Here is a 21,047-nt window from a genome sequence, read left to right as displayed (position 1 = left end):
TACTACGTGTTAAAATATCAAGTACTAAAATACCTTTCGGATGATGATCTGATCTGCAATGCAACCTTGTTTTTATGTTTATAATAATGTTCTTTCTAATAAAAATTTTAAGGAACATGTTAACTTTTTTCAAATTATTAGGGACATTTTTGGAAAAACATGTAAATCTTGTACAGTGATGAAATTTTTCCAAGGGCGTGGTGGTTTTTTGTTACGATCCGGCTTCCGCCCCAAAAAGTACGCCCTCGACTTCGATCCCTCTTTCCTTTCGGACGGGCGGAATGCCATGCGCTAGTTTATCGATCTTATCTTTCCAGTAGAGCTCATTTGATTCAATCGGGTACTGACTGCGACTAGCGTTCAAGCGGGCATGGCTAATAGCTCGCAGAACTCCGGTGATTTTCTTGCCTCTTTCGTCCGATATCGAAATTGTATTTTTTTTACCATTCCAGATGCTAACAGCTCGCTCCTTGGAGCAGAATCTAATCGATTTAGAAGAAACATTTCTGTCGTGTCTGTGGGCATTCTGGTCGATCGTCTTGAACCATTACAATCCTAAGGTCGAACGATTGGGCTAACAAAATATAGAATTGATTGAGCTTTCTGTTAATTCTAGTTAGGAGTAAAGTTGATTTTTTTCAAGTATGTCAAGTGGACGAATTTGGTTGTGCTCTATCCATGGTCTTACTACATCATCCACTCTGAGATGTTTATGGAAAAACTTTCCTCTATGAAAGGTTGCAAATATTTCTATTTTTAGTTTGATGTATGTTATACTCAGATCTACTCATAGGCAGATACTAATTATTCTAATCGCTTCAGAAGATGCAATCCTGATTCTAAAAACAAGGTTTGCTGCAGAAATGTCACTATTGATCATAAGATGGATTTATTTTCAACGACTATGTTCCTGGACTTTGACTGGCTTATCTTCTATTTCTTGTCATTTTCATATTTCTTATGGGCAATCCTTCATGGGAATCAAAGTAATCATGGACGCCACTGAAATGTTGCTTATTTATTCATTCTCCAGCATCGGGAGTGGATAAAGCCATGGACAGTGCTCAACAAGTCTCTGAAGGCGAGGCTACTATTGAATCTCTAGAAAAATCAGTTTTTACTATTCCAGAACCAGTTAGGGAGGACCAAGTGCAAAATGCTGTCAATTTTTTGTCACATCCGAAAGTGAGGGGTTCTCCTGTACTATATAGGCGAGCTTTTTTAGAGAAGAAAGGCCTCAGAAAAGAGGAAATTGATGAAGCCTTTCGTCGTGTACCAGTAAGATCTATTTTCATCTTATTTTTCTTTCACTGAATCTCACTTGTATTTTTTTTTTTTTGGAATTCTAGTAAGCACTTTTTGTGTCATATTAGGATCCTTCATTGAATGCTGAAGCTGTTGAAGCTCCCATTGCAGATCAAGCTAATAAAACAAGTTGGTGCTTGAAGCCCCCTAATGTTTTTTATATGGACTGTTGTAGTTACTTACAATTGGCAATATTTTGAGGATCTTGATATGTTTAAGTTACTGGTACTTTCACCTCATTTCCACATAAGAATAATTGACTAAAAAATATGGTTTATTCCTTTGAATCTTATTGCTTATTGTGTATAATTTGGAAATATCTTTTGTATGGGAGAACTTGTTCTTAAAGTTGACATGTCAGCAACTTTTGAACCATTAGTATTCATCTAAACCTTTGATCACTGATACCTTATGTCTGCATAATTTTTATCCCTTCATTAATATGTCTCATTACTCAAAAAAATCTCAATGCCTTATCCATGCTTTGGAATGATTTTTTAGCTAAGAATTGATATGGAATTCAATTCCAATTCCATCAAACAAGGCAAAAGTAAATCACACCTCTTTATGTGTGATTTAGATAGGGAATTCAATTCTCCATATTATGTACATTGTGCCCTCATTCTCTCTTCTTTGTAAAAAAAAGAAAAGAAAAAAGAGAGAAGGATAAAATGGTAAAACATAAGAATTCCATAACTTAAGTTGCAATTCATTCCAAACATGAGAATTGAATTCAACTCCTTATGGAATTCAATTCATAATGGAATTCAATTCAATTCCATGACTTAAGTTATTTCCAAACAGGGTGTTAGGGAAATTACTGTAGATTTTCTTGCGGTTAAGTTTGGAAAACGTAAATAGCATGGAAAAAAATATTAAGCAAAACTTCCAAAACAAAAATCCTCCTTCCGTTTTGCTTTCTATTCCAGTAAAATTGTATCTTCAATTTTCTAAAAGTTAGCTTTATTAGTTGTCTTATCGAATAGATATCCTCTATAATGAATCTTCTAGCCAAGAATTTTTTAGAAATGATTATCTCATCTCTCATTTTCCTCTCAATAAATCAATTGAAAACTTTCCAAGTATTACTCATCGACTCATACCTTGGTAATTATAACATCACATATCATTGTAATTTTTTTTCTCTATTATAGGTTTTTATTTACTTTGTAAAATTTTATTGATTAGTTCTACATTGTGCTTAGATTAAATTATAAATATACCATAAAAATGTTCATTTTTATTTTTGTCAATATCTATATTACATAGCCTTTTCACTTTTCTTGTAGTGTAATGCATTTCAATAATTTAAGTTAGGTTCAATTTGTTACAAGTACTTTTCCATTTGCACTATTTGATTGTTTAAGTTCTATAAATAGTTACCAGCTCAAGTGTTTCCATCATAAATAATTGTTTGTATTAGTGACTCTTGAAGTCTCATTTCTCCTTTTGGCCCTTTTGGTATTTATTTCCAAAATTGGTGAATAAAAAATTAAAATAAAAAACTCTCTGGACAACTGAAATCATACTGATCTTTGATCCTTTAATTCATGGACTAAGAATGAACTTATCAGACTCTTGAAGATTTTTCAGCTGTATGAAGAATCTCTGTCCAGGATTCAACTAAAAGTTTGAGATCAGGATTCAGATTAGTACATGCATGCTAGATAGTATAAACTTATAGCTTTAACTTTTATAGAAGGGATGTTAAATATGTTAATCTAGGAGTCTAAAATTGAGATAATCTTATGTAGGATCTGTTTTTTTGGAGGTTAACGCTCCAAAAAAACCAATCCCTGACTTATTGTTGACTATTAGCACAGATTTAGCAATAAGAATGCTTAAATGTATGCTTATTTAATGAAATTTGATTTCACCCCCACAATTTTACTTCTTTTTCAAAATGCCAAAAAAGTTTCAACATCCTTAAAATACCCATAACTACATTATGGAATTTTTTATAATATTGTTTTATCAGATTTCTGCACTAATTTCCATATTGAACCAATTGCCCTCGACCATTATTTTTTAACAATATCAACTAATTTATTTTTCTGTAGTTACCCAACCAACATCTGTAACATTGCAACCACAAGTTCCATATCAGATTTCAAAACAATCACCTTCTATTCCTTCTCCAACTACTAGCTTTCATCAATTGAAGTTTCATTGGAGCCAAGCTATTTTTGTTCTTGGGTTACTTGCTGCTTCAGGAGCTGGAATGGCTGTGCTTTTTAAGGTACTGATTCATTTGACTAAGAGTTGTGTTGTTGGGGCTTTAGTTGCTGAATACTCACAACCTAGAAGTACAGATAAATCAGAAGTTTGGAACAATTCTTAAAATTCTCTCTTCTCTCTATAGAAGATGTTTGTTCCCAAGTTGAAAGCTTGGGTTCGTAAGGTGGTTGCAGAAAAGAATGATTTCAAGTTGATTAACAGATCAAAAGCTAATGTGGCTGAAGAAGCAGCAGAAGCTGCAAAAGCAGCTGCTTCTGCAGCAGCTGTTGTTGCTGTAGCAAGTCAAGAATTTGTCAATGCCAAACATGAAGGTTGGCATTTAGGAACTTTCTTTTCCATTGATTTTAAATGGAATACATGTGTTTACTCTTACCTTTTCTTGCTAGAGAGGAAGTACTTTGAGACATTTACTAGACTGTTAGATGTTCAACTTGAGGAGATGAAGTCCATTGGCAATGTCATACGTAAAATAGAAGTTTCAAGAAAAGAATTGACTGATGATAATGATCTGCACACGAACAGGCAATCAGACATATCGAAGGGTAATTTAATGGAGTAAAGCTTAGCTTTATAGTTTTAATTTCTTTTATTTCACAATGTTGCTCAAAGCTTGACTCTGTTATGGTGATTATTCTTATCATGATAGAGTTGTTTATTCATCCATCTTGCATATTGAAACCTCTTGTATATGTTATTAATGAATGAGATTGTGTTAATGGGTGAGAGTTTAGACATAATAAACTAAGTTTGAATTTTGGAGCAAAAAATTATTGAAAAAACTTTAGAAAGTAAAGTTTTTGAGTTAAAACTGAAACTGAATTTATATGAATTGTAGTTTTAGCACTAGAAAGGGAGGATAGTTTAAGTTGAATGAACAAGAATCTCGTTCTAACTTGTAAGAGTTTTAGATATTTGTGGAATTGTTCAACAAGGAGACATTATTGATGTCTTGAGGGATACCACTAAACAATGTTTAGTGATTTAGTATTTTTTTTTTTCTCTGCGATACTCAGGTATAATCAACAATCCATGGGGAACAGATCAAGTTGACCATTCAAGCTCTTCTACTTTAGGTGCACAGGTCAGTTAGGTTTCTGACAATTTTGGTTTGCTTCCAAAATTTTCACAATAGTCTTCTCGTTAACTAATTCAAGAACTCTTTTCAGCATCAAAAAGTAAATGGTTCTCTGAATATGAAATTTGGAACAGGTAACCATTCTTTGAACATTTATTATTTTGTCTATTAATTAATCTGAAAATTATGTTCCCACTTTCTCTCTCTTTTTTTTTAAAAAAAATTCTAATAGTGAGGCCGTTATCAAATCCTCCATCCACAATACCTACACCACCACCATCCCATCCCAAATCATACATGGAGGTAAGCAATTATGGTTGTTCTTGTGAAAATATTTTTGCATATCTGGTGGTTAAAATTTGGATTGTTGTTGCATTATTGCATCAACTTTCTGGGGTTTGTTTGTGTGGATATCTATAATTTTCAATGGTTTCTTGTCTAGCTATGGGCCTATGGCTACAGTTCAGTAAAAAACCAAAAAAAAAAAAAAAAAGAAAGAAAGAAAGAAACACTAGTTATAATTATATGAGCTAGGTAATTGGTATCTGATGAGCATCTCAATCTTCAAAGTGGGTATATTTTATGTAGAAGATAATTTGTTTCATGCAAATATGCAATTTCACTCGTGCATGATGCCAAATTCCAAATGTTGTTTCATGTTTTGTAGTAGATGCGAATGTACCTTAAAGTTCAAATCACATAGTCCAAGCTTTTAAAACGTAGGTAGGCAGTTTATTATGACCATAGCAAAATGCATGTGGTATGTTGACACATATGCGGTACATGTCAAAGAACATTAAAAATTATTTAAAATAGTGAAAATGCTTACATACGCATAATAAAGTATGCTACTGAACTATCCTTCAATAATTTATATAAAAAATGTGTAACCATGCAACTTAAACCACATAGCATATAGCACTCTATAGAGCATATCATATATAAAAATAACAACCAAGCATTATTCCACTAGGTGGGGTCGGCTATATGGATCCTTTTATACCATTGAGCTCTATCTCCTACTATATCATCATCTATACTTAAATAAATTTTATCTTGTTTTATTATTACTAACCATATAAAGCATATCATATATGCAACATAAAATAATTGAACCTAATACTACTGAATTTGTAATCGTCATTGTCATGAAGCCATATTTATTCAAACTATTTGGGATCAACTACTTGAATCTTGGCCTTCCATTGACCAATGTGCAAGGCTATATCCTTAGTTCAATAGCTTATACCCTCCACCATCTTTTACACCTTCCACTTTAAGATACTTAACTTTTTTAATTATAGAATATATTAGTCATCTTTAGAAGGGGAGCCTTGGCGCAACGGTAAAGTTGTTGCCATGTGACCAAAAAGGTTACAGGTTCGAATCCTGAAAACAAGCTCTTGCAAAAAGCAGGGTAAGGCTGCATACAATGGATCCTTTCCTGGGACCCCACATGGCGGGAGCTTCGTGCACCGGGCTGCCCTTTTTATTGGTCATCTTTAAAGATATTCATAATAGTCTATTTTTTGTCATAATAGTCTACTAGAGTTAGAGATGTCAGACGGGTCAACCCATGGCGGGGCGGGGCGGGTCGGCCCGTGGCGGGCCAACCATTTGGCGGGGCGGGGCGGACCGTCAACTTGGCGGGTTGGAAAATTTCCAACCTAATCCAAGGCGGGTCGCGAGTTTGGCGGGCCAACCCGCGGGCCTATCAAATTTTTTAAAAAAATTAAAAAAAATAGTTCATATCTTCAATGTTTTACTTCGAAAATATTTTATCAATCAAATGTATTCATAAACAAGTATTTTAAATATAAATGGAAATAAACAAGTACTTATGTTGGATCAAAAGTACTATTTTTATTTTAAAATTATAACAAAGAAAGATAATAAATTGACATAAAATTGTGCAACGAAGGGGAATAGTAATTAGGACTCCTGGCTATGCGTCGAGCAGTTTAGATCAGTGGTACCGTGGCTGTGCGTGTGTAAACGAATCAAATAAGAAGGTCATCTACTTTTAAGAAGACCATCTTGTTTAGGTACACACACCAAGCTCTTCATTGTGCATAATGTATGTTTCAGATTTATCCCATAAACAAATCAAATAAGAAGGTCATCTACTTTAAAGATTAATCGACTTTGTGTGCATATATATTTATGTAACTTTTGTCTATCACACTCAACTTCACAAGTATGGGCTTTTCCTAATTAGTATTCCTCTTAACGAAGAAGATAATGAAATGCTACAATTTAACCCTTGGTACTCTCGCAGTTGCTACTGATTACACAATGTGTTTCTCAATCCGCAGGCCAACCCAAGCCCATCGCGGGCCGACCCGCGCGGGTCGTGGGCCTAGGCGGGTCGACCCGCAGCGGACTTGGGTTGATAAAATTTCAACCCAACCCGCTTAAATTGTTTGGCAGGGCGGGCCAACCCGACAGGCCTAACCCAAATTGACAGCTCTAACTAGAATTATTCCCACACTAAAACTTGACCTTATATTTACTTTATTATTGCAAGAACTAATCCTCTCATAAGAAGAAACATCAAGAGAGTCCTTATCTTTTGAGTGTCAAGGACTAGAGTAAGTAATAATTAAGGTTTGAATGAACTACAATTTTACTTTTTTTTATGTGCCCATATACTGCCCTCATGTATAGCCTTATGGATCTCATATGCTTTCTAATGCAGTCCCTTGCTACAAATGTTTATATGCACCTACCTAGGCTTCCTTTTAAAACAAGAGTTAAATTCTATGGGACCAAAAGTAAGGATGCATACTAATTTCACAACTGACTGCAGATGCTGCGATTGCATGTTCCAAGAAGCTTGAGATCAAGAGACTGTTATACTAGATGAACAAACCAAGTTCGATAATATTTCATTGGCCAATTCTAACATACTCTTGATAGTTGATTAAAACTCTACACCTCTAACAAATATAGGAGATGATAAATTCTGGTTAAAACAAATTCTTAAAATAATTTAATCTAGTCTATCATTTGGAGACTTGGGGGCCTTAAAAGAGTGAAGACAGGAGCAAAGAAATGAACATTCAACTACCAAGTTAAGAAAAATAGAACATGAATAATCCATTGTTATTTTTTTCCTTTTATACATTTTTTGTTGTTTGTTATTTTAAGTAATGCATCATATTAAGTGATTAACCTATTTTGCAGATCATAGAAATGATACAAAGGGGGGAAAGGCCTCCTAACATCAAGGTACAATTTCTTCATCTTGTTTCTATGTTAGAATGTTAATAGTAGTCACTTCTAAATTTTACTCGTTTGTGGTTGACCATGACCAGGATATTGATGACAGTCCTCCCAATCCTAACCAACCAATAGCTAAACCTTGTCTACCTCCTAGACCCAAGGTTTGCATTCCAAGTATTCTTTCCATTTTATTCTTTTATATTTATGAGTTCATAAGTGAATGGTTTTATTTCATACTTGTTCCTGTCCGAAAGCAGAGAAGATGACAAGTTAGAGATGTGACTGGAAAGTTGACAAAGCGAAGACTCCATGTGGTCTTGCAACACAAAAGCGTCAGTGCCAGGCCGGGAAGGGGTTCCCGGCGTTGGCCATCCGACGCTCAAATTAGTTTTCGGCGATGTAGAAAGTAGCAAGAATGTTGTAGTAAAAAGGGTGTATAGACGAAGTTGCGTATACCTCTTCATGTAGATGGGAACCTCCTTTTATAGTGCCACTGTAGTGCTTGCGCATGCATCTCAAAGCGTGCGCACATTTTCCCAAGTGTCCTATAAAAGTGTCCTATAAAAAGACAAGCCAAAAAATGTCCCTAACACCTTTCCTTAAGCGAGCATGCATATCTCTGATATAACAGTCTGTAAACTTCTACCGTACGATTTACTCCTTTATTGTTAGTGACATAAACCTCCAAAAGAATATGAGGAAATATACGGGTGGGTCTCCTATAGGTCGACAGGTGGCCGCTTGGCCGGGACACGCCCACTCGGCTATGTTGCACCAAGTAGTCTCCCTTCACATAGCTTTCTCGTTGTCGGAGGGCTGCCTCTCATCTGGACGGATACGCCTCCTGCTTGGCAGGGACGGCGGCTGGGGGATGTACTGCTTGTTTGTCTCTTAACCTCGAGTTATCCGTTTGACCCTGCTCATCCACTCGGGCATGCTGTCCACTCGATCGTAACTCGCCTGTTCGGCCGACTTTGACTCCTTCCTTAACTTTGACTTCCACGTCAGCGGTCTTCCTTGCTTTTGGCCTATCTTAGTGGGGTCCCTCTTCATCACCGCATCACATACGATTGTTGTTGGAATGGTCGTTGTTAGCTGTTGACTTGTCTCTTATGTATTTCATACTCTATTGTCCAAAATAATTTGGTCATTGATAATTATGTAAACAAGTCAATTGAATTTTCTAAATTTATAATGCTACAGTCTGTATGTATGATGATAAAATTAAAATGCAAAAGGTTGTCCCTGTTTAAATTAAAAGTAAATGCAGCTGAGATGAGAATTATGATGAACGTAGGAATCTAATAGAAAGGATAAAAATAATAATAAATCTGAAAGCAATCATTTCTAATTCCAATAGATGATAAATATTAGTTAAGAATGGGCATGTTCAATTTTTAAAATTTTTTGAATGAGTTAAATTTATGAAAAAACTAAAGTAACTATTGCAGAAACCAAATGTTGCCATTTTGAAACAATTAATTGTAGCTTCAATTGATTAAAATTTGAGAATGAACTACATAGACATTCTGAAAGAAACTCATATATTGAATCAATTAAGATTGGTCTGAGGAAAAATGAGGATCTTAAGAGGGAAAAAATTCTTCTTCAAAGATTTACTAAAATTATGGTCTTAATAGTTCACTCAGAAAAAAAATATATCATCAAACCTACTTCAAATTGTTGGGAGTTACAATTCCTTGTTTTTGTATTTTTGTTAAATTTACACTATTTGAAACCCAATGTATCCCTTTTAGCTTATTACACTGATTTCAACAATTGCTTAACACAGCCTTGGGAAGTCAGTCAGCAAGGATCCACTTTTGGTCTTCAATCCAAAGCAAATGGCCTCAGGTTGAATTCTGAAGTTTACAACTCTCAACTAAATGAGAGCCATTCAACTGGAGTAGAGCCTTGGCGGAGTAAGCAATCAATTCAAATCTCTGAGATCGAATCTGACCCAGAAGAGCAGTTTTACGATGCAGTGAGATCCATTGGAAGCCCCATGAAACGAGGATGGGTTCCAACAGAGCCACCAGCATTTCTAATGCCAGAAGCTGCAGATGCTATTAGGCAGCCAAAATCATCCACTCAGAGGCAGCAATCAGGTGACGATAGCTTGATGATCTCCTCTAGCAATATCCACGCCGACAAACCCCAAAATTCTGGTAGCACTTTGACAGATCTCAATTTAGCTACAGATCAGGAAAGGGGTGCAGGTGTAGAAATCAAGTAAATACTAAAATGGCAGACAATTGAAAGTATCTCAGAGTATTTTGTGCTATATTTTTCTTGATTCAGGAGATATGCATAGATAACAAATATAGCTATATTCTGTCTGAATTAAAAGAACCTGCTTATTTTTTTTATAACCAAAAAGTTTCTAATGTTCTATCTGTTGTTTCCCCCAAACTTTCAGTTTCCATTAGGGTGACAATTTGGTTTTTCTTGGTCATGTTTCTCTCAGATGCCTCCAAAATGTCTCTGTCTGTTTGCTGGAAAGACTGATATATGCTTCTGAATAATCAGAACCTGCTGAGGGAGCATGATTGATCATAGTAGAAATAAGATGACAGGATTTTGGACAATGTTATGGCTAGAGTAAGTTCAAAATTTGTTTCAGCCTGCACAAACAGCGATTACACAATAATTCTATGTTTTCAGGTCTTGGCGACACCCACAGTAGACTTTCACCTAAATTGTTCATTGTGATATGAAAAATAGGTGCCAAGTTTTACCAACTATCCACTGTCTTATTAACATGAGCAGCTAGACACCTGAATAAAGTTTAGGCTGTGTTTGGTGAGTAATACGGATTATATGATTATTTTATTTGATATAATTTTAAATCTGAATAATAAATTTTTATAATCTGAATTACACAACTAATAGTATGTAATTTGGATTATATTTCAACCCAAAATTTAATATGTTAAAAATACCCTTAGTTAATTTTTTGTACCAATCGGTAGCCATTGTTGGCTGCCATTGGACGTCGCCGGTCGTTGTTGGTCGTCCATTACTGTCGGCAGTTGTCAGTCACTATCGGCTGTCAATTGTGATCGTCGTAGCCGTCGGTTGTCACTGTCGATCGCTAATCGTCAATGATAAAAATCGTAAGATATTTTTATCATTTTATAATGATAAAAATCATAAGAAATTTTTATCATTTTATAATCATAAAAATTACATTACATATAAAAAAAAATAATGATATTATCACTTTTATAATAAAAAATTATATGTATAATATATAATTCTTTTATAAACATAATAATATAATATTAAGTATATTATACTATATTATAAATTTTATTATATTAAGCTCGATTCAACGCACTCTTAGAAGTTCCATTCATATTCAATTTTTCGTGATTCGCATCCGTTCTTACTTATTTGACTTCGTTCATTTAAAAAAAGATGAAGGCTTTGAGTTGTGTGCTACATTTATTGAATTAGTTTTTTCCCACCACGTGCGATCACATGCAGTGTAGCTCGGAGAAACCATCGAGAAGAGTTGGAGTCAACTCTTCTCGATGCATGATTTTGACCAGATCCACTCATCAAGAAGTCAACTGAACTCGAATCAGAAAATGCTTGACACCCAATGAAAAGCAAAAAAACAAACACACACACAGTGCTCACAATGCCATGCAGAACAACTTAACGTAAATCGATCATCACAATATGTTACCGGCCGCCATGCCTAGAAAGCCAACGCCTGCAATCAAGCTCCAATATCCCACTTCTCTAGCCCTTCTGGTGGCCGCCGACGATGAGCCGCCTCCGGCGTCGTTATTGCTGCTGCTTCTGCTCCCCGGTGGCGGAGCTATCCCGGCGTCGGAGGAGTTCGTGGTAGCATGATTACTCCTGGCTGACGGCGCGGGAGCTGAGGCGGGTGGCTTGGGGCCGAAGATTGCGTAAGGCAGCAGCACCTTGTCGACGGAGTAGGCGGCGAGAGGGAAGTCGGCGTAGAGCACGTTGCTGAAGGTGGTGTTGACGACGCCGGTGGAGATGTTGGCCTGGTTGGCATTGACGGCGGTGGTGGTGATGTTGAGGGTGAAGACTCCGGTCCGGTCGGAGGCCTGAGTGGGGAGGGGGTTGCTGGCGCTCTGGAAGGTGGCGAAGCTGTAGTAGCGGGGGAGGACGTGGTAGAGGACCAGATTGATCTGCTCCTGCTGGGAGAGCTTGTTGAGGGTGCCGAGGCCGGCGAAGGCGTTGTCGGTGGGGGCGAAGACCGTGATGCCGTTGTAGCTGTTGTTGAGCTGGCTGTTGAGCTGCACGTCGATGCGGGTCTGCTGGAGGAGGCGGACGAAGGAGGAGTACTGCCCGGCCTTGACCAGGATGGCCGTCAGGTTGAGGGGGCCGCCGGAGGAGGGCGAGGGAGCTTGGGACCGGACCGGCGGGGCGGTCAGGAGGAGGAAGGATGAAACAGATAAGAAGAAGAACATGAGGCAGGAAGAAGGTGCCATGGTGAATAGAAGAGGGTGTTTGTGCTGTGTGTATGTGTGTGTATATATATATTAATTTAGAAAATTTTAATTAATTTAATTTAATTTGGTTTGAACCGAATGCACAGCACGTAATATTCTAAATATATAGATACAAGTACCTTTTGTTGTATAAGCCCATGGTACCTTTAATTTGGTTTAATAGAGTATGACTTAATTATAGATACAAGTACCTTTTGTTAAATAAGCCTATGGTACCTTTAATTTGGTTTAATAGTATGATTTAATTATTAGTGGCATGCTTCTCATTTCATTATATTTTTAAAAATATTAGGTTTCGTTTGACTAATTTTATTTACCAAGTACCAAGCACAACTTTATAAATATACCTACTAGTCTATCATTTATTATTATTATTGTAGATTCGAATTTTAATTTTCTTAGGTAATCTTGTTTTCCATCCGCCACTGAGATGGTAGTTAAGGTGAACCCTCTCCAAAAGTCAAAGTTTAAAAAGTTAGTTGGTGTGACAGTTAAAATCAAAGAGGTAATCAATATTCTGAGTTAAGATGTATCCTCATTTAGACTGAGAGTCTGTTCGATCGAACCCTTTGGTTGGTTAGGTCTCGAGCTAGCCTTGAATTCTTAAGCATTGATGAACCATAAAGCTAAGCACTAACAAGCTCGACCGAGTGTTCCAGCTGACCAGACATATGGCCCGATTGGACATACTGGATGTTTGGTCCAACCGAGCGAAGGCCAAGTCGTCAACTGCATTCATCGAAGTTGACCGGATAGCTCTTGTGAGTGATGGTCGATCGGACTATATTAAAGACTCAGTCGGCTTGCCGGGTGAGGCTATGGTAAGCCCCACAGTTCAACAACCTCATATTCCTTTTTGGCATCTTGTGTCATGGAGGACAGAGAATATTCTATATGTAAGTTACGCATTTGAAGCTTCCATTCTGTCAATCGCAGAGATTGTAGGTCTATTTTGAAAAAGCTGTCAGAGCCCCTTTATAGTCTACCCTTTTTAAAAAAATGCTTCGAGATTTGTACACAGACACAACATAATACTATAAAAAGAGGTCTCTATCTACAAGCACAGGTATGTGATGCTACATCATTTGATACACCCATCGTTACTGTTTTTTCCACTATTCATTCCCAGAAGTCGATCACTAACTTGAGTGTGAGAGGACCAATATCAGGATCCCTTCCCTAGCCCAATCACTAACGATCTTCTTGCACACAGGAGCGTTTGAGAGTTATTTGGATATAGCGAGGAGTTTTTATTTAGTCAACATTAGAGATACCTTCCCTAGCTATCCATCTTTTTCGCTTTCGGATAGAATCATATTTAACATTGTCTATGAGAATCCTTTTCTACATCTGAAGAGTGAAGATGGACAAGACTGGACGACTCACCACGGTAACCTTAACACAAGAAGAGTTAGCGACATTGATTGTTGCTCGAGAGGCCAGAATGGTGCTACAATAACATGCAACAATCGAGAGACACCTGTCGAACAATCCTTTTATATCTACGACTGGCCAGTAAGCCAAGCGTGGAAGATGAGTGGAAGGCCCAACTGGATTCCAACCAATCCACCCTCCCCGCCTGCCTTCCCGCAAGTACCTTTGCAGTCGATCGACTTGCCGCCTATGCCCCCATCACCAATTGCTTATCACTGGGTGTTGTTCTGCATGCCCCTTGATGGCATGAGCCGAGCGGATAAGCCTTAAAGCTCATCTTCAGAAAATGCGCCCTCCCGCGACTATCATAAAAGCAAGGCCCTGATGGTCGGTAGTTCTCCCGAGTGGGTGAGCATGTCGTTCTCCCAAGAAATTCTGGATGATAAGCTATCAGCTCATTTTTTTGACCACTCTTGATCGGAGAATACGGAAGGGCGACTGACCCGAAGGACCACTTGCTCAAATTTGAAAATGTGGCTATCCTCCATCAATATATAGACGGGGTCAAGTGCTGAATCTTTCTCACGACACTGTCCGACTTATCGCAGAGGTGGCTTAACCGACTTCCGACTGAGTCCATATGCTACTTCAAGGACTCTTGCATAGTTTTTTTGCATCACTTTCATATAGTTCAACATGTTGAGGTCGAGAGGGCACGCTTCCCTGAGACATGACCATGGGCTCCTATGTCTTGTACCATCACCACTCGGGAACTCACAATACGAAGGATTGCTATTGATCTTGTCCGAAAGTCGATATGTCCTGTCCAAAAGTCGATGAGATGGAAAGCTGGGGATGTGGCGCTCCCGTTGATCGCCTGTAGACTACCCTTGGACCTGCAACACAAATTATGTCAGTGCTAAGCCAGGGAAGGCGTCTCTGGCGTTAGCCCTCCGACGTTCAAGTCAGTCACCGGCGATGAAGTAGAAGGTGGAGCAAGAATGAATAGTAGAGAACATAATGTCTATGGTGTATTGCATACCTCTGCCGATGCTTGGACCCCCGTTTATATAGAGCTCCTGTAGCGCGCGTCCATGCTCCCTAAGGTGAGCACGCTTCCCTAAATTTTCCCTAAAAATACTTGTTAGTAATGTGTCCCTGACATAGTACCTTAACAGGCTGAGCATATCTCTGAAGTGACAGTGGAAGCTTCCGTCATAGGATCTTCTGGCTGTCCCTGCCCAGTGTCGGCAGCACTAACTCCCAAAGGGATGTCAATGGATACCAGAGAGAGTATGCTGCTAGGCTGAGCGGGCTGGCCGCTCGGTCGAAACTTCGCTGTTCCTGTATCTCATCCCCTCAAGCAGAACTCAACCGTGCTTGTGCCACGTCCTCTCGGCCGGAACTCCACTATGTTTGTGTCGCATCCGCTCGGTCAAAGTTCCACTCTGTTTGTGCCACGTCCTGCTGCCTGACCGAACGGGGTAGCCGCTCAGCAGAAGTTCTGCTCTGCCAATGTCAAGTCCTGCTGCCTGGCCGAACAGGGTAGCCGCTCGGCAGAAGTTCCGCTCTGCCAATGCCAAGTCCTACTGCCTGGCCGAGCGGGGTAGCCACTCGACTTAGCTTCTGTGCTTCTGCACATCGACTCCTTCTCCATCCAACGCCCCCTACTTCATTGAGCGTTGGTCATTTGACATCTCCCCGTGTTGAAGTCAGGATTTGACCGGGACCTCCTCCCCCTGGTCGGGGCATGGTCGCTCGACCGGCCCATGCTATATGCGCATTGACTGCCTTGACTTTTGTTGGGACCCTGGTTGGTCGGCTATCGGAGGGGTTGAATAGCCCTACACAAATAAAAAAAATATCCTTCTCGAACTTAAAGAAACACTTGCATAAATAATTTAAAGACTGAACTTAAAAGAAAAGAGACACCGAAGTTTACTTGGTTACAACCGGGGAGGTTGTTAATCCAAGGAAGATGACCGCACTAAATTCTCCTTCAGGTGGAGAAGCCTCTTTTACAGCAGTGTAAGCACAGAAAGAAGGAAACTAAACAAAACAGGAAAGCGCACAAGTGTTGTTATAGAGATTGTTTATTGAATTAAAAAGCTTTTGGACGAAGGTTGCATTTATAGCCTTGGTCGGGGCACTTGGAGGGTTCTAGGCGCCTGAAAGGGGATAAAATTTTATTCCTTTCGCAACGGATCATGGTCAAATGTGATCAGATCAAAGTCGGGTTCTGGGCGCTCGGACCACTAAAGTCAACATGGTTGACTTTTTCCGGTCCGGGCCCTTTGCTTCGGTGTTGCTCACCTAGGTCTTCCACTCCGGCTCCGCTCGCTTGGATGATTATGACCAACCGAAATAAGGCTCACCCAAACCCAATTTCGGCCTTATCGAACAACCTTCCGTTTCGATTTCTCGTCCCTTGGAAACGTCACATGCTTCCTTCTCGTCCACCCGCCTACTCTTCTGCACCACCTCGTCCCTCGGACGCACTGAGCCCGTCAGCTCTGTCCCGTGTCATCCTTCTCGCTAGCTCCGTCTTTTGCTCGACTTCTTGTGTTTCTAAGCTCCTGCACACTTAGACACAAGATTAAAACACCACAGGACCTAACTTAACTTGGTTGATCACATCAAAATAACCTTGGGATTCCAACAATCTCCCCCTTTTTGATGTAAGCAACTCATGCTAAGTTAGGGTAAAGAGACATAAAGTTTAAATAATAAATTCTGCAATAAAGTGCAAAAAATAAAAAAATTGAATCTACCTCCCCCTAGACTTAATCTTTTCCTTCTCCCCTTTTGATCACATAAAAATGGGATTCCAAGAAAAATCTAAGGGTAGAAAATTTTGAAATAACTCTATCAAACTTTGAAAACCTTGAAAATTTTGATAATACTGAAAATTTTGTAAAAATTTCTAAGTAAAAAATTTCAAACAGAAAAATATTTTTGACTAACTATTTAAATAACAAAAAATATTTTTTTTGAGAAATTTTACTAAGTTTTTGCAAGCAAAAAATATTTCTAAGAAAAAAAAAATTCCAGTCGAAAATTTTCCCAAAAAGAAATCTAAGTTAGACATTTTTGCAAATAATTTTGAGACATTTCCAAGTAAGAAAAATATTTGAATTTTTTTTAAAGCATTAACTAATTCCAATTTAATACTTTAACAGTTAGTCAATTAAATATTTTATTTCAATATTTTGGCTTCTAAGCTATGGCGAGGCACTAGGCCTTCTTGGTTATTGGATCATCAACCACTTCTAGATAAAACCTCATATAGAAATTAAACGTTTAATTTTCTCGCTGAAAGCGCTAAATCTAAATTAAGATTCATGTTAAACAAGACTTCAGAACCCAATATAGGTTCCAGCCAACTGGATTAATTATGTATTTCTTAGGGACATATTTCTTTAAAATATTTCTAATTTGTCCCTTGTGATATCTAAAGTACCAATTTAGACTTTTAAATTTTCTATAACTTGTATTAGATAACCATGCATGCTTTTTTAAGTTATTTATTTCTTTTTGCAAAATCTCATTTTCTACTTTTATTTTGTCAAATTCTTCTAATAGACAAGATTTTGCTAGAATTACTTTCAAATTTCTAATTTCTTTTTCTAATTTGCAACAATCTTTAGTTAATAGTTTAACAAATTTAAATAATGTATCGAGAGGAAGAGATCGTAACTGACTTACTTTATCGATCTCGTTATCCGTGGCTCCCCTGAACTGCTGCTTTCTTCTGACGTAGCTCCCCCTTCATCGATGCTCATTTTGGACGAGCTTGAATTGTAGTCCTCGTCTTGATGACTTCTTATTAATGCAAGTCTGGAGAAGGTCTTGACTTCCGATTCGGACGACGTATCGTCCCACGTCGCTTTTAGTGTCTTGAACTTGTTTGTTTGGACAGACTTCTTTCCTTTGTCCTTGTTCTTGTTCCTTAGCTTGGGGCAGTTGTCTTTGACGTGCCCTTCTTCGTTGCAGTGGTAACACCTAATCGTCCTTTTCTTTCTACCTTGCGGATGGTTAGTTTTACTTGAATTAAATAACTTTTTAAAGCACTTTACTATCATTACCATTTCCTCGTCGTCGAGAGAAGATTCTGACTCATGTTCGACTCTCGTTGCCTTGAGGGCAATGTTGTGTTTCGGCTCCTTCGTACCTGCACATCTCAATTCATACACTTCAAACGTAGAAAATAATTCTTCTGAAGTAATAGTTTCTAAGTCCTTAGAGATATAAAAAGCATCTACTAGTGAAGCCCATTTCGAATTCCTAGGAAATGCATTTAGCACCTACCTTAGTGAATCTCGATTACTTACCTTTTGTAAAATACCGAAAATAGGCGAATAATAATAAGGGAATTTTCTAAATTTTTTGAAAATTTTTCGGAGCTCGTATGAACGAGTTAACGGAGATAAAAACGGGGCCCGGGAAAAGCCTGTTTAGGCTACCGCACTGAACGAGGAAAAGTTTTATTTCTTTTCCCATTTCCTTTTTCTTATTTTTTTTCTTTCCCTCGCCGAACCCCTCACCCGACGGTTTCTAGTTCTTCTCCTATTTCTTCCCCGATTCTTCACTGTGCTGTTCCTTCTTCACACCAGCGACGCCGACTCCACAGCCCTAGCGCCGACCACCGCGAGTCCTAGCCATCTTCTCTGTCGTGTGCTCAAGTCTTCTCTCCCTCTCCCTGCTTAAGTCGAGATCGCGGCAACGAGACGAGGTCAAGCTAGCCGGCATCGCCCACCTCCGGTTCCCTCACCTGGAGAGGAAACTGCGTTGATTTTTCCCATGCCTTAATCACTGCCGCCGCCTCCACCGCCCTGCGACCTATGCTCCGCAGCCTCGTGGGGCACCGACACAAGGACTTCTCTTCACCGGCACCGACTACCCAGATCCGATTCGGCCGTTGTCCGTTCATTCTTGGCTGTGATCACTTGCTAGAAGCCAAGCACCGAATTTCCTAATTTTGGTTGTGCCCTAGTTTCCGGTCGATTTCCCCACTCACTGGAGCAGGCCACGGTTTCCAATCAGGAGCTATACTGATCGTACTTTTCCCCTGATTTCCCTTGAGTTGGTTATCCTAGTGTCGTTGATCTTATTTGCATGGCACCCTACCACAGTGACACTCTTCACCAGAGAGTAACCTGCCAATTTGGTTAGGGGTATTCGAGTGGAGATTTTGACCCCCACCTTGCTGCAATCACTGGATCCGGCAGCAACTTCGGCCACAAACCTTGATCCAGCAGTATCAAGGTAAGGATTAGGTGATTGAATATATGTGTGAGTGAAGGATAAATTGACACATAATTAATTGATAATTATTTGATCATTAGGTTTGTGTAGATTTATTTGGTTATCTGGATTTGGATCTTATAATTATTATGTGTAATGGAATTAAGTTTGAATTATTGATCTAATGGTGGATTGGGGATTTGGTAACTAGCCCTAAATTATTTTTGAGGATTTTATTTAGCTATACAGTTGGATTTTAGCTAAATAAAAGTATATCGTTTGACACAGGATATTAACGCGAGACGAGTATCTCGACGTCGGATTGAGATCGGTTGGACCTTTCTTATTGGAGGCGGGTACTTTGACTTATGTCTTTTGATATGCATAATAATGTGTTTAACATATAGCAATGATTGTGTTCTCCATTTGTTTCGGTTGGTCACTACATGATTTGTTACATGATGCTTGTTTACTTATTATGCACTGTATGTTATTATTTACCTGATCATACATGCTTTAGAGGTAGTGACACAACCATATTATACATTATGTTCAGGACCTAGGGTTTATTTGATACCCTATCTGATCGGTGTACCTTCCATTTGATACATTGTCATGTGGTACACACTTTGTATTTATTTATATGGTTATTGTTATGTTGTTCATGATATTTCCATGTTTAGTGTCATGCATCATCTTGCATGATTGCATGTTGTGCGATTATCTGCTCCATTATTGTCGAGCACATCGCCAGCTACATGTATCTGTACACACCACCACTCATGGGTTAGTGGTATATCAGATAGGTGTGTGACAGTTCTGCTGTTTGGCTCCGTTGGTCTGGTGACTCAGCATGGTAGCCGGCAGACAGTTTCACTCTGTTTGGCTCTGTTGGTTTAGTGTAGCAGCGTGGTAGCCGGCAGGCAGTTGGACTTTGTTTGGCTCTGTTGGTCCGCTCATGGGTAGTGTGACGCAGCGTGGTAGCCGGCAGAGATTCCTCCCCGTCATCATGTATCGGGAGGTGAGAGCATTGCGCTCTCCCATTTATGATTTAGGGTAGGAGTATGTGTGTACTCCGACAGCATCCCGTCCACTCGGTCACTCATCAGGGGCAGTGATGTCAGAGTGCACGGTTGTCACAGCCCTACCCACTCGGACTCACCATTGTGTGTGAGATGGCTGACTGGCGTCAGGGGTGACTATGTCATTGGCATCATATGCATGATGCATTTATTGCTTGTGTTTGCTGCATTTACTTGCTGTATTTATATGGATGCATATGATTGACATGCATACAGGATTATGACATCCTCGGTCTGAGGACCCTGTTACCCTTATACCTTGGTCCGGGTTAATACAGCTTTTCTCCTGCATTCCTCAGTTGCATTTTATCTTTCTTGTATCAGGAGACTGTACGCATGATTAGTGCTAGATGTTATATTCCTTATTTTGCATATCAGTTGTACCTGCTGAGTGTTGGACTCACACCCTCCTCCGTTGTTATTTTAGGTTGATGCTATCAGGAGAGAGTTCCAATCGCTAGTCCCCTGCAGACCACGAGGGCATTATTGATCTTTTGGTTTTTCTTCTTTATTGGACCATGTTTAGACTTGTTTTGTTTTGATATTTGGAGCTTGTATGAATTGTACTTGTCGATGGATTTTTATTCGATATGTTTTACTATATACCTGCCTAGACGGCAGAAGAGGTAAGTTGATCTTATCATCGGATTTGAGCTTTACGAGTGTAGTGGAGTAGGAATATGTTTTGAGCTTTATGGGTGTAGTTGAGTATGGTGGATTTTGAATCTTCTTATTATTACTATTAAATTGCGTGGTTGTGTCAGCTAAAGGCTGAAATTGATATAAACTGCGTGGATGTCTGTGTTATTGTTTGCTTATTATTATTGTTATTATTCCAGCCGCATGTGGCTGAGGTATATGGTGATGTAGTAAAGTTTCAGATTGTTCGCCGTACAGGGGAGATGCTGCCGAAATTTCTTCGGACAGAGACTCCTCCGGGGCGTGACACCTTTTCTCCGAGATTCGATAGTCTGGTGATGAGCTCCTTAATCCTCAAGTGAAGATACGTAA

General features: G+C 38.9%; 2 protein-coding genes across 4 annotated transcripts; one reads left to right on the top strand and one right to left on the bottom strand.

Moving 5' to 3' along the window:
• Positions 1-212: 212 nt before the first annotated feature.
• LOC121984133 (peroxisomal membrane protein PEX14-like) lies at positions 213-10,235 on the top strand. Of its 3 annotated transcripts, none has more exons than XM_042536940.1 (12): positions 213-395; positions 1,034-1,278; positions 1,374-1,434; positions 3,366-3,544; positions 3,671-3,854; positions 3,930-4,085; positions 4,557-4,624; positions 4,710-4,752; positions 4,851-4,921; positions 7,805-7,849; positions 7,936-8,004; positions 9,636-10,235. In XM_042536940.1, the coding sequence occupies exons 1-12, from the start codon at positions 371-373 to the stop codon at positions 10,077-10,079; spliced, it is 1,590 nt and encodes a 529-aa protein (XP_042392874.1). In that variant the 5' UTR covers positions 213-370; the 3' UTR covers positions 10,080-10,235. The 3 variants fall into 3 exon arrangements, with proteins under 3 accessions (XP_042392874.1, XP_042392875.1, XP_042392873.1); XM_042536939.1 differs by having other exon boundaries at positions 215-395; positions 3,668-3,854; XM_042536941.1 differs by lacking the exon at positions 3,930-4,085 and having other exon boundaries at positions 214-395; positions 3,668-3,854.
• A 1,168-nt stretch (positions 10,236-11,403) lies between these two features.
• On the bottom strand, positions 11,404-12,314 carry LOC121987250 (fasciclin-like arabinogalactan protein 12). Its single transcript, XM_042541137.1, has one exon. It carries the CDS (start codon positions 12,292-12,294, stop codon positions 11,524-11,526), a length of 771 nt encoding a protein of 256 aa, XP_042397071.1. The 5' UTR covers positions 12,295-12,314; the 3' UTR covers positions 11,404-11,523.
• Between the last annotated feature and the right edge of the window lie 8,733 nt (positions 12,315-21,047).

This window comes from Zingiber officinale, chromosome 5B, assembly GCF_018446385.1.
Source record: "Zingiber officinale cultivar Zhangliang chromosome 5B, Zo_v1.1, whole genome shotgun sequence".
NCBI classification, from domain to species: Eukaryota; Viridiplantae; Streptophyta; class Magnoliopsida; order Zingiberales; family Zingiberaceae; genus Zingiber; species Zingiber officinale.
This window is presented reverse-complemented; position numbering and strand designations above follow the sequence as displayed.

Excerpts from the sequence above, each read along its gene's own strand:
- LOC121987250 (XM_042541137.1), bottom strand. The coding sequence starts at position 12,294 with ATGTTCTTCTTCTTATCTGTTTCATCCTTCCTCCTCCTGACCGCCCCG.
- LOC121984133 (XM_042536939.1), top strand. The coding sequence starts at position 371 with ATGGCTAATAGCTCGCAGAACTCCG. Across the intron at positions 4,086-4,556 it reads GCAATCAGACATATCGAAGG|GTATAATCAACAATCCATGG; the intron begins GTAATTTAATGG and ends TGCGATACTCAG. Across the intron at positions 7,850-7,935 it reads AAAGGCCTCCTAACATCAAG|GATATTGATGACAGTCCTCC; the intron begins GTACAATTTCTT and ends GACCATGACCAG.